This window comes from Crotalus tigris, unplaced genomic scaffold, assembly GCF_016545835.1.
Source record: "Crotalus tigris isolate CLP2741 ecotype Arizona unplaced genomic scaffold, ASM1654583v1 scf7180000023639.2272817, whole genome shotgun sequence".
Classification (NCBI taxonomy): Eukaryota; Metazoa; Chordata; class Lepidosauria; order Squamata; family Viperidae; genus Crotalus; species Crotalus tigris.
Genome location: NW_024100096.1, coordinates 1021996 through 1034558, shown reverse-complemented (window position 1 = coordinate 1034558; position 12563 = coordinate 1021996). Strand labels below are relative to the sequence as shown.

At 41.5% G+C, this 12563-nt stretch overlaps 1 protein-coding gene across 3 annotated transcripts in view; it reads right to left on the bottom strand.

Moving 5' to 3' along the window:
- SPTLC3 (serine palmitoyltransferase long chain base subunit 3) overlaps nucleotides 1-12563 on the bottom strand; it is a 112178-nt gene that overhangs the window by 18826 nt on the left and 80789 nt on the right. For all 3 annotated transcript variants that reach the window (XM_039320474.1, XM_039320473.1, XM_039320475.1), the window contains one exon: nucleotides 9993-10119. In XM_039320474.1, coding sequence (XP_039176408.1) covers nucleotides 9993-10119 — 127 coding nt within the window. The remainder of the gene's footprint in view (nucleotides 1-9992; nucleotides 10120-12563) is intronic.

Here is a 12563-nt window from a genome sequence, read left to right as displayed (position 1 = left end):
ATTTCTTGGCTGCAGTCCCCATCTGAGGTGATCTTGGAGCCCAGAAAAATAAAATCTGTCACTACCTCCATTTCTTCCCCATCTATTTGCCAGGAATTGAGAGGGCCGGATGCCATGATTTTGGTTTTCTTAATGTTGAGTTTCAAGCCAACTTTTGCACTCTCCTTCGTCACCCGCATCAAGAGGCTCTTTAGTTCCTCTTCACTTTCTGCCATTAGAGTGGTATCATCTGCATATCTTAGGTTGTTGATATTTCTCCCGGCAATCTTAATTCCAACTTTTGATTCATCTAGCCCTGCCTTTCTCATGATGTGCTCTGCATATAAGTTAAATAGGCAGGGCGACAGTATACAGCCTTGCCGGACTCCTTTTCCAATTTTGAACCAATCAGTGGTTCCGTGTTCGGTTCTCACTGTTGCTTCTTGACCCGCATATAGGTTTCTCAAGAGACAAATGAGATGGTCTGGTACTCCCATCTCTTTAAGAACTTGCCACAATTTGTTGTGATCCACACAATCAAAGGCTTTTGCATAGTCAATGAAGCAGAAGTAGATGTTTTTCTGGAACTCCCTAGCTTTCTCCATGATCCAGCGTATGTTGGCAATTTGATCTCTAGTTCCTCTGCCTCTTCGAAATCCTGCCTGTACTTCTGGTAGTTCTCGATCCACATACTGCTGGAGTCTAGCTTGTAGGATTTTAAGCATAACTTTACTAGCATGTGAAATGAGTGCAATGGTGCGATAGTTTGAACATTCTTTGGCATTGCCTTTCTTTGGAATTGGAATGTAAACTGACCTTTTCCAATCCTGTGGCCACTGTTGAGTTTTCCAAATTTGCTGGCAAATTGAGTGTAGCACTTTTACTGCATCGTCTTTTAAGATTTTGAATAGCTCAGCTGGAATACTGTCACCTCCACTAGCTTTGTTGTTGCTCAGATTTTCTAAGGCCCATTTCACTTCACATTCTAGGATGTCTGGTTCGAGGTCAGTGACCATCTCATTGTGGTTATCTGGGATGTTAAGCTCATTCTTGTATAGTTCTTCTGTGTAGTTTTGCCATCTCTTCTTAATCTCTTCTGCCTCTGTTAGGTCCCTGCCATTTTGGTCCTTTATCATGCCCATCTTTGCATGAAACGTTCCCTTCATATCTCCAATTTTCTTGAAGAGATCTCTGGTCCTCCCTATTCTGTTGTTTTCTTCTATTTCTTTGCACTGTTCATTTAAGAAGGCATTCTTATCTCTTCTAGCTACTCTCTGGAATTCTGCATTCAATTGGGTGTATCTTTCTCTTTCTCCTTTGCCTTTCGCTTCCCTTCTTTCCTCAGCTATTTGCAAAGCTTCCTCAGACAGCCATTTTGCTTTCTTGCATTTCTTTTTCTTTGGGATGGTTTTAGTTGCTACCTCTTGTACAATGTTGCGAACTTCCATCCATAGTTCTTCAGGCACTCTGTCTATCAGATCCATTCCTTAAATCTATTTGTCACCTCTACTGTATATTCATCAGGAATATGATTTAGTTCATACCTGAGTGGCCTAGTGCTTTTCCCTACTTTTTTCAATTTAAGCCTAAATTTTGCAACAAGAAGCTCATGATCTGAGCCACAGTCAGCTCCTGGTCTTGTTTTTACTGACTGTATAGAGCTTCTCCATCTTTGGCTGCAGAGCACATAGTCAATCTGATTTCTATGTTGACCGTCTGGTGATGTCCATGTGTAGAGCCGTCTCTTGGGTTGTTGGAAAAGAGTGTTTGTTATGACCATCGTATTCTCTTGACAAAATTCTATTAGCCTGTGCCCTGCTTCATTTTGTACTCCAAGGCCAAACTTGCCTGTTATTCCGGTTATCTTTTGGCTTCCTACCTTAGCATTCCAATCCCCCATGATGATAAGGACATCATTTTTTGGTGTTAATTCTATAAGGTGCTGTAGGGCTTCATAGAACCGGTCAATTTCATCCTCTTCAGCACCAGTGGTTGGGGCATAGATTTGGACTACTGTGATATTGAATGGTTTGCCTTGGATTCGAATTGAGATCATTCTGTCATTTTGGGGATTGTATCCCAGTATTGCTTTTCCTATTCTTTTATTGACTATGAAGGCTACTCCATTTCTTCTGAGGGATTCTTGCCCACAGTAGTATACCTGATGGTCATCTGAGTTAAATTCACCCATTCCTGTCCATTTTAGTTCGCTGATTCCTAAGATGTCGATGTTCAGTCTTGTCATCTCTTTTTTGACTACGTCTAGCTTGCCTTGATTCATGGATCTTACATTCCAGGTTCCTATGGAGAAAAAATCTTTACAGCATCGGACTTTCCTTTCACTACCAGATATATCCACAGCTGAGCGTCCTTTCGGCTTTGGCCCAGTGGCTTCATTCTTTCTGGCGCTACTAGTACCAGCCCTCTGCTCTTCCCCAGTAGCATATTGGACACCTTCCAACCTGAGGGGCTCATCTTCCAGCGTCATATCTTTTTTCCTTTTAGTACTGTCCATGGAGTTTTCATGGCAAAGATACTGGAGTGGTTTGTCATTTCCTTCTCCAGTGGATCATATTTTGTCAGAACTCTCTGCTATAACCTGTCCGTCTTGGGTGGCCCTGCATGGCATAGCTTATAGCTTCATTGAGTTACGCAAGCCCCTTCACCACGACAAGGCAGTAATCCATAAAGGAGAAATCCATATTTTCAGCAATACTCTTCTCCTTGGTTAAACAATTTCCTAAGATGTCTGTTATCTACCTTAGTATAGTTTTGGCACGTAAACTTTTTCTATTCTCGTGGGATTTGAAAACTATCTGTGTTATAGTGCAGAGTTGTTTCGATATGAGATGGGCAGAAATAAATTTAATGAATGAATGAATGAATGAATGAATGAATGAATACATTTTAAAAAAAACTTTTACACACAGTTTTCAACTTATGACTACGACTGGAACTTTGGTCATGAAGTGATATGGTTGTAAAGAAAGTAGTTACATGACCACATCACTTTAACAATCACAATTCCAGCACTTCCTGTTCTTGTTGTTAACTGAGAATCATGGGTCATTTAAGTATTGTAATTCTGAACAGTCACTGAACAAATGGTCATACGTCAAGGACTATCTGCAATTCTCTGGTTCCATATTGCTGATTATTATAAGATTATGCTTCATTTTAAATGAATTATGTTATTGCCATGGCCTTGACTGAATTTAAGAATATTTGGATTTTCCTTAGGCCGTTCTTTGCATATATGCCAAAAATCTCTGCTAGAGAGCAAAAAAGCATAGCAAAGAGCAGAAATCTGAAATGACATTCCTGAAAAATGTTACATTTTTATGGAAAAACATTCTAGGAAGTCTTTTGTCTATTTGAGACATAAACCAAACACACTCTATCCTTTCTTACACCAATATCATTGTGAGCAGACATGAAGGAATTATGAAGGGATAATGTGGGTGTTTGAAAAGCAAGCAAAGAAGGAAAGAGGAACTTCTGAACCTAAAAAGGATGTAAGTTGCTCCTTCCTCAGCCTTGCCACTTTCATCTCATTTTTGTTTGTGTGTTTTGCGGTCAGAGACCACACACACTTAACTGAAAGCCTTCCCCACCCCCATATACATGTTTTGCTGAGCTATTTTAACACACAAGAACAGATATTACAGTGATAGGTACTTTGGAAAAACCTCAAGGCTTGAACACAATTACAGACTCGCAGCCAGATGCTGCTCAACATTAAATCAAGGTAACTTAGCAAGGGGATGACATGAAGCCGAAATGGTGAGTGTGTTTTGCCTGAAGCAGGTTTCAATGTGTCACTTTTACAAGTTCAAGCTGTAGCTGGGATACTTAGGTTTTAATTTCTTAGTATTCTAAAGAGCACATCTGGTTCAAAGTCAAAGGAAAGACTCATTATTGCCTCCATACCTCTTCCTTTCCCAAATATATTTTTGAAATGAGTGACTTTAGTTTTCCTGAGAATATGGCAATAGAGATTTAAGAATTTCTGCCTATATTCCTTTGGGCAATGGGAAGGCACTTAAATCCTTTAAATTCAGGACTGTATTCCCTCTATCTTTTTAATGGGTGATGATGAAACCCAAAGGATGTGCAAACAAAAACCACTAAGGTTGAACTGCATGTCTTTGAGAGCCTGTGCTGATGTAAGAAGGACATGCTTTACCCATGACCTAGAGATGGCACTATATTCTTATATTTCAAATATACTTTCTACTGATACAGGTATGACAGTAAATTGTTAAGACAGATGTGGTGAGTAACACACAAAGCATTCAGAATCCATAAGAATATATTCTGGATTGATAAACTCAAGAAGTATTTGTATGTGTATAATTACTATAAATATAGCTATTTAAAAAGTTAAGAGTAAGCTTTTCCTATGGATGGGCACTAACTCTGAATTATATATGGGGGAGTGGCACAGAGAAAGCATCTTACAAAAATATAGTTCCTGTTAAAGTTTAATTCCTATTAGAAAAAGGCCATTTAAATGGGGAAAAAAAGTTTTAAATAAAATCTCTATCTTTTCTTCTGATTGGTTTGAGATAAACTGTTCTGACCTAAAATATTTTTCCCCATGTGGCTGAATGGGGTGACTAAGAAGAAGAAATATCATCCCCCTGCCACAATAATATGAATTTAACCCCAGTTGCAAAATGAAAACTCATATTTTCTTTAGTCTTCTAAGAATTTAATCCAGCTGATTATTTTCATTCTTTATCTGCCACCTTCAGATCTTGCCAGCATCTCAGCTGAGTTGAAACACCCCCCCCCATTCTTTCTTGGTACCTATAAACAGATGGCTTATGCAGCTTCATGCAAAGTCACTAGAAGAAATAAATATGTCTCGATATTTACCTACAGTTTAAAAGCCTGTTCTTTCTATTAGAGGAAGAAAGATAAATTCTGTTGTGATTCCAACACATACCTTAAACTTTTCATTGATTTTTGAGTGGAGTCTGTTAGGAAACCGTCCTTTATGAAAACACTTGGTGAGCAAGAAAATGAAAGTGCATTCGACTGCAGGTGTAGCAGCAATTCTAGGCAAAGGCTAATTTGATCCTCTATACCAGGGGTGTCAAACTCACATCATGTGACGTGTCGTGACGTATAATGACTTTTTTGCCATTGCCGACAATGGGGTGGGCATGGTTTCGCTATGATGCATCCGGCCCGTGGGCCGGCCGTTTGACACCCCTGCTCTATACTTTTCCTTGGAAGAGAGCTGGCTTGCTGGCTTCTTCGTGTTCCTTCAATGGCCTTTAATAAATGGGCTACTAAGTCCTACATGGCTTGAACACCAACTGAAACATCAACTGGTCCAGAATACAGCAGCATGCACAGTTATTTGGGGGGGGGAGGTTTGTCCGTGCACTGGCTCCCAGATTCTTTCTGGGTACAATGCAAAGTGCTGCTCATCACCATTAAAACCTTACCTGGCACAGGGTCAGGTTATCTGTGGGACCAATTTCTCTAAGAACATCTAACCATCCTATCAGAGCAAATGGGGTGTGCATGCTCCTAGTTCCTTCCCCTAATTCCTCATCTTATGGGAATTAGGAAATGTGCTGTTCCTGAAGCAGCCCTTGACCTATGGAAGACACATCCCGTGGCAGGCCTCCCTAGCCTTCTGTAAAGTTATGAACACCTGGCTTTTACTCCCAAAGCCCTGGGATAAAATGAAGTGACTGTACGTCAGAAGTTTGACTTTGATGCCAGGTTTTTGTTTTCAATGTGTTTACTTTTTATAGATTTAATATGGTTTTTATGCTGTTTTAACTTTTGATTGTGAGCTGCCCAGAGTTGGTTATAAGAGGGGTGGCTATAAAAATGTTTTAAATAAATATGTGTGTATATACTTTGTAGATTCTTGTGCTCTGCGATAGGCAGATATTCTGCATAAATATGATATCTTGCCTGTAATAAAACAGATTTTTTATGAAGCTTCTGCATTTAGCTGTTAACTGGATGCAAAGAGACTTCCAGACAGACATTTTTTTCCCCATATCTGGATAAAGCCTGGCACTTGACATATGATGCAGTCAATGAGGAGAATCAGGGAACGTAACTCTTCCAAATCTGAGACAGATACAGAAAGAGACAGACACAGTCTGTCAAGTAAAAATCTAATAAGCAAATAATTTGTTCCCAAGATGATGCACTATTGAACTTGGTAGGTGGGTGTTTATGGGCTCTGAGTCTATTTCATGAACATCATGAAAACATGTAGTAGGCCAAAGCAAGAACTTTTTGTCCATCTTAGTTATCTGTGACAAAGATCCTTAGTTTTAAAGAAATCAAAAGTGAGCCAGACAAAATCTGAAAAGTATTGAGTGTTGTCTAAATGTTAAGAAATAAACTGAGAACATGTGCTCTGCCTTGATAACATGCATATTATATTTACAACAGAATTTTTTTTATATAAAAACTGGTTTGGCAGAATTTAAGCCTCTAGTGTGCCAGAGATTAAATAAACTTCTGGTCTCACCATTAAACCAAATATTATTGATAACAGCAAATGAGAGCAAGACCAATTGAAACGTTTCTCTTCTTCATTGTAAGGTGGCCCTCACATTTAATAAAAGCGACATTAAAAGAAAAAGTCAATTTAGTATAGTGGTTAAAGGCATCAACCTATAAATGGAAGATTGTGAGTTCTAGCCCTGTCTTACACACAAAGTCAGTTGGGTGACTTTGAGCCAGTCACTCTCTCTTAGCCCTAGGGAGAAAGCAATGGCCAATCATTTCCAGAAAGGTTGCCCAGAAAACAACAAACAAAATACTTATCAAGAAGAGTTGCTCTAGTCTGGGCTCCATCCATATGCAAAAGCTGATCTGATCCAACAGAGGGGCGATGCTCCCCTCTGCACAATATATAGGGCAGTGATGGTGAACCTTTTAGAGACCGAGTGCCCAAACTGCAACCCAAAACCCACTTATTTATCGCCGGGTGCCAGGTGGGCATGGCCCAGTGGGTGGGCGTGGCTGTGGTGGTCATGGCAGACTGGGTGGGTGTGGCCAAGGTGGGTGTGGTCACCTCAATGTTGCTTATGGGGAGGGATGCTTGTGGAAGCCAGGCAGGGTTGGGGGAGATCCAGGGGGTCTCTGGCAGGTGGGGCTGTGGGCAGGACGCTTGCCCTCCAGGGTGAGGCGAGGCAGGGCCGGGGTGCCATTGTCGCAGGGCAAGGCTAGGCAGGGGCCGGGGTGGCTGCTGCCTGACACCATTGACCCCCGCACACAGAGGCCAGCGAGCACATGGGGCCGACAGTGTCCGTCAGCAACCACAGCCTACTGGCCCCTCAACCGGCGCACTCTGGTGCGCTGCAGCCCACTACCAGCAGTTCAGAGAAGCTGCCTGAGCTGGAAGGCCGGCCGACAGTTGAGGAGACTATACAGTGGGTCGTAACCAGGAAAAGGAGAGTGTGTGAGGCCAGGAGGGATGGGACAGGGGGGAGGGAAACCAGCTGTGCTGGCATACATCCAACCACATGGGACCTCGGCGAGTTAGCAGGCAGCTGGTTGAAGAAGGACGGTTGCCATCTCCGGGGCATGGCGTGCGTGCCCACAGAGAGGGCTCTGAGTGCCGCCTCTGGCACGCATGCCAGAGGTTCACCACCACTGATATAGGGTGTAGGGCTTCATGCCCAAGCAGGGGATTTGACTAGAAGATTTCCAAGGTCCCTTCCAACTCGGTTATTTTGTTATTCCTATGAAGTTTGCAGAATTCTTCATAAGCTGAGCTGAGCTAAAGTGATTAACTTTGAGAAGAAGCCCAAAGAAACACTTTAAATATCCCTTTGCAGTATTTTCTTTGGGACTGTGGTGCAGTTGTTTTTCATTTGCCTCCCAGATCCTCAATACCCCCCTTCTTCCTTGAAGTTGAGACACTATAGTTGCATCTCCACATCACAACCAAATTATCTGAGCGGTGATGAACATGTAAGAAAAGAGTACCAGTTGGAATGTTGCTATTTTGATTTTCCCATTGGCCAGTTGGAGGGTGAGCAGATTTGCTTGTGGGTCAGGGAAAATGCAAATATAAGAATTTGTTAGAAAAAGGTGATGTACAGCCTCCCCCCTCCCCCCCTCCAAACTAGCTTTTTACATTTAGGAATCTTATTCCCCCATGCTTGCAATGCTAAATAAGGCACTTTTTAATTATATAGCCACACCTTATTCAAACAACAAAAAGGAACAGGTACATTCTAAACATTTCAAACATTCTTAGCATTTAAGCAAATAAAGATGCCTGTGCACAAAAAAAATGTTACTATACAATTTACCACTTGGTGTTGTAATGTGAATTAGAGCCAATGCATTGTTGCAATGAGTATGCAGTAACAGCACAGATGTTATAGGAGAGCATTTGTGTCAAAAATAGTGCTGAAATAAAGACCTGTAATTTACTTCTCAAGCTTGGGGAGATACTAGAAAAATCAGGACAATATTGCCCTCCATTGGCAAGAATGTTTATATACAAAAACACTTTGATCGGTTTATTTTTTATGATGTCAATTGCAAACTCTATCTATAAATTAAATTTCCATGGCTTGGTGCCACTTTAGAAATGGTACAATAATTCTGCTCACAGAAGACAGTTTGCTGAGGTAATATGTTACTTCTGTATGTCTATGGAGATTCTCAGTCATCTAGGTCACAGTTATCCCAAAGGTGCTTTTTCACGAGGCAACTGGACTTTCTTGTTTTTCTTTGAAGACGTTTTGCTTCTCATCCAAGAAGCTTCTTCAGCTCTGACTGGATGGTAGGGATTGTGGGAAATTCCCCACCATCCAGTCAGAGCTGAAGAAGCTTCTTGGATGAGAAGCAAAACGTCTTCAAAGAAAAACAAGAAAGTCCAGTTGCCTCGTGAAAAAGCATCTTTGGAGTGTTATTTCTGTAATTGTTCTATGCTGGCACCTCATACAACTTACACTTAAATGTCATAATGGTTTCATGCAGATGTGGGAAGTAAAGCCTTGAGGTATGCTACCTTAGCAGGAGCCTAGGGCTAGACTCCTCCCCTCCGGCTAACACTGACAGGAGCTGAACATGGAGGAAGAAAGAACTACCGTAATACTATGTGTCCCGCCTCTAATTCCTAGAGCCTGTCCAGAATTATCCCATGTATTGATAGTATGTGAAGCCACTAAAAGATCAAAGAGAGCTAGGATGGATGGATGCACCATTCCCAGGAGGGTCATTGTCAAAGCTGTCCCAGTACTATGGCCTTCTCTGAACCCAGATTTAATGGGTCCAATAACCTTCCTCCAGAGGTCTCTGGAGCTCTAATGTGACAACCCCCCCCCCAACATCCTTCCCTGAAAGAGGAACTTGAAGACAGCACAAAAAAATCAGGTTGAGGAGGATGTGTGAGAATCAGCAGGGTCTATGAATGGCTGTTGCACTGTGAGTGCAGAGGGGATGGGGGAGAGTGCACAGGCAGGAGACATATATCTCAGTAATTGATGACCTTCTCTGCCGGCTTCCCCATTAACTCTCTAGGAATCCTGGCAGAAAAGATAGCAAATGATGGTCACAGGATTGCGGAGTGCTGCAATCAGTCATAAGCATAAACCAGCTGCCGAGCATCCAGATCACGATGGTGGTGGGGGCATTGGAAGACTAAAGACCAGTTGTAATTGCCATTTGTTTAGTGTCATTGTAACTTGAAATGGTCACTGAATGAACAGTTGTAGATCAAGGACTGTCTGTATATTTAAATATGTAAATTAGATAACAAAACACGGAACGAGCAGGGGACAAGGTAAAGCACGAAACATCCTTCAAGGCAGAACACGCATCGTCCTCCAAGGAGAATTATGTGAGCCAGATATCTTGGTCTGAAAATGAGCATCTTGCTCATACTTGGACCATAGAAAAATACAGCTGCATTCATTCATGATACCAAATACGTTTACAGTACATGCTATTATGATGATAATTCCATTCATTTTCAAGACAAATTAGACCAGGTTAGTGAAATATCCTACCTTGTGTTGTCCCATCTAGTCCCATGACGCATTTCATTGCTCTTATAATTTGTTCTGCTACAGGAGGAGCCATAGATGTGGCATAAATTGCACTATGTGAATGAATTCGTAGGTAGTCCACTAATTCCTTAAATCAAAAGAACAATATTTCAGTCTGGTCATCAAAAACCCTCTTCTGCTAGAATAAAAGTTTGGCAAATGAGATAAATAGCCTTCTTCCTGTGCATAAAATTGCAGCTGGCATGATTTAATTTATCACCGCATGACAATTAAATTTTTGTCCCCTTATCATTGAATTTTTCTCCAAACATGTTTAACAGTTAAGACAAATAAAGAAACAAAATCAGTACATGGCAAGAAAAATGTATTTCCAAATTATCTTGAAAAAACACAAAATGCCTTATCTTGATTTTATTCAAAAATAGTACGTGTATCATATACCCAGAAGAATGAAATAGTGCTACTTGGCCAGAGCAACAATGTAGGTCAACTCACAAGCATGGTGGGTGGTAGCGTGGCCGATGATTTTAGCATTGCTCCAATCGAACTGGTGTTGTTTGGTGTTGGTGTGGGTAGAGATTAATGCCACGATCCCAAATCCTTAATCTCTATCCACACCAACACCAAACAACACCAGTTCGATTGGAGCAACACTAAAATTATCAGCCACGCTACCACCCGCCACGCTCGTGAGTTCATCGAAGTTTGGCACTCCACAAGCAATTCCATCAACAGACACACTGACCTACAACCAGCCTACAAACTCCTCAGAATCCAAATCAACCACACAGCCAACGTAGGAAAATAGTTTGAAATGATCTTGCTCTTCTGATCAAGATATTCTTACTCAGCTCTTAAGAGTTTTTTGGGGGTAGGGTAGGGGTGGGAGGTTGGTCCAAAACAAAAAATAAATAAATGCTGATCCGTAGCCTTGAATATCTTACTGCACTGTCTCTAAAGATCTTTATCTGGGCCAACGTGTATAGATACCATCCCAAGTGATAAGCTGTGGAGCAGGGGTCTTCAAACTTGGCCCTTTTATGACTTGTGGACTTCAATTCCCAGAATTCCTCAGCTAGCGTGCCTGGCTGAGGAATTCTGGGAGTTGAAGTCCATAAGTCATAAATGGGCCAAGTTTGAAGACTCCTGTTGTGTAGCATAATCAGTACTCCAAACTCAGAATGCCTTCTTTCCCTCTGTTGGGGATGGGGATCTCTGTCTCTCCAAATTCTACTCATACTAGCCATTTGTGACACCACTGGGTTACACCCTGCTAAGAGTTCAATCACCTTTGAAGACTGACAAATGGTTTCAGAGTGCCCATATGACATAGAATGCAGGGATTTTTAGTAATTCCTAAGGATGGTAAGAATAAACCTGTCTTCTGTGTAGTTAGCTCTGTCAGGATTTCATTCCACACAGCGAGGTTTTTCTAATTAAAATTGTCAAAGCCTGTTGTAAGTTGAAAATATAGCAACTATTTGCATATTGTTCTCAAGCGCTTTCAAAATGCTTTGATAGATTTAATCATGAAAATGCAAGCATATAAGTGTCCTGAAAACTTACTAGGAAAATTGTCCTGTTTAATTAGTCATACCAACATATGAACCATCTCTTTTAGTTTACCTGCTGAACTTGCCAAACTAGTACGGTATGTACAGCTAAACATAAATGAAAATTGTATTTTGCATAAATAGTAAGGTTAGCGTTCTGAACTTTCAATTCCTATATTGTTTTGAAGTGAATATGAGAGCTGGATACAGATAGCATATTGTGTTTAACCATTAGACTTTATGAGGGTGAAGGTTCCTTCTCTGAGCTTGTGGGTTGGTTTCCGAACGTTTCATTACCAGGCTAGGTAATACCTTCAACAGAGTTTAGGGGATGTCAGTGTCAGTGTTTTTCTGTTTATGAGGCTTCAGGGGTGGGTGTGTCTTGTGATGGGTCAGGTGTGAGTCATCAGTGAGAGGCTTGTGATGGTCTTGTGATAGGGAGGTTACATCAGGTTAGTGATGTAGGTGAACTGCTGGTCGGGAGTGGGGGCTTGCGTGGGTTGGTTGAGGGTTGATCCCTCAACCCCCTAAAAACTTTAAGAACTGCGTAAGAATATCTTGATCAGAAAAGCAAGATCAACTTCCGGGTCCAAATCACGGTGTCTCTAGTCGCACGAAGAGACTCGTCTCCTCGTCGGCTAGTTTCCCTCCGCCAGTAGACCCTTATGTGGGTTGAAAGTCACCCTGGAGAGTGCGACTTCTGTCGACAAGGCTTCGCTCGGCTGTGGAGGAGCTGTGGCTCCTCCAGCTGTCCGAGCCATTTCTGAGGGCTGACGCAGAAGGAAGATCGGCCAGTAAAATGGCCGATCACCCAGCTGCTCCAAATTGCAAGTCAAAGAACATCTAAGCATTGAGAACCACCGTGGTGAACCCGGGTGAGATTTTTTCTTGGCTCCTCTCTTCACTCTATTTTACTTTTTTTTTTTTTTGCCTGTAAGAGTTTTGTTGGAACTATTTCCCTGTCTTGAAAAAGCAGCTTCTATATGTTCAGAAAGAAAGGCGTTAAACAAAAGAATAG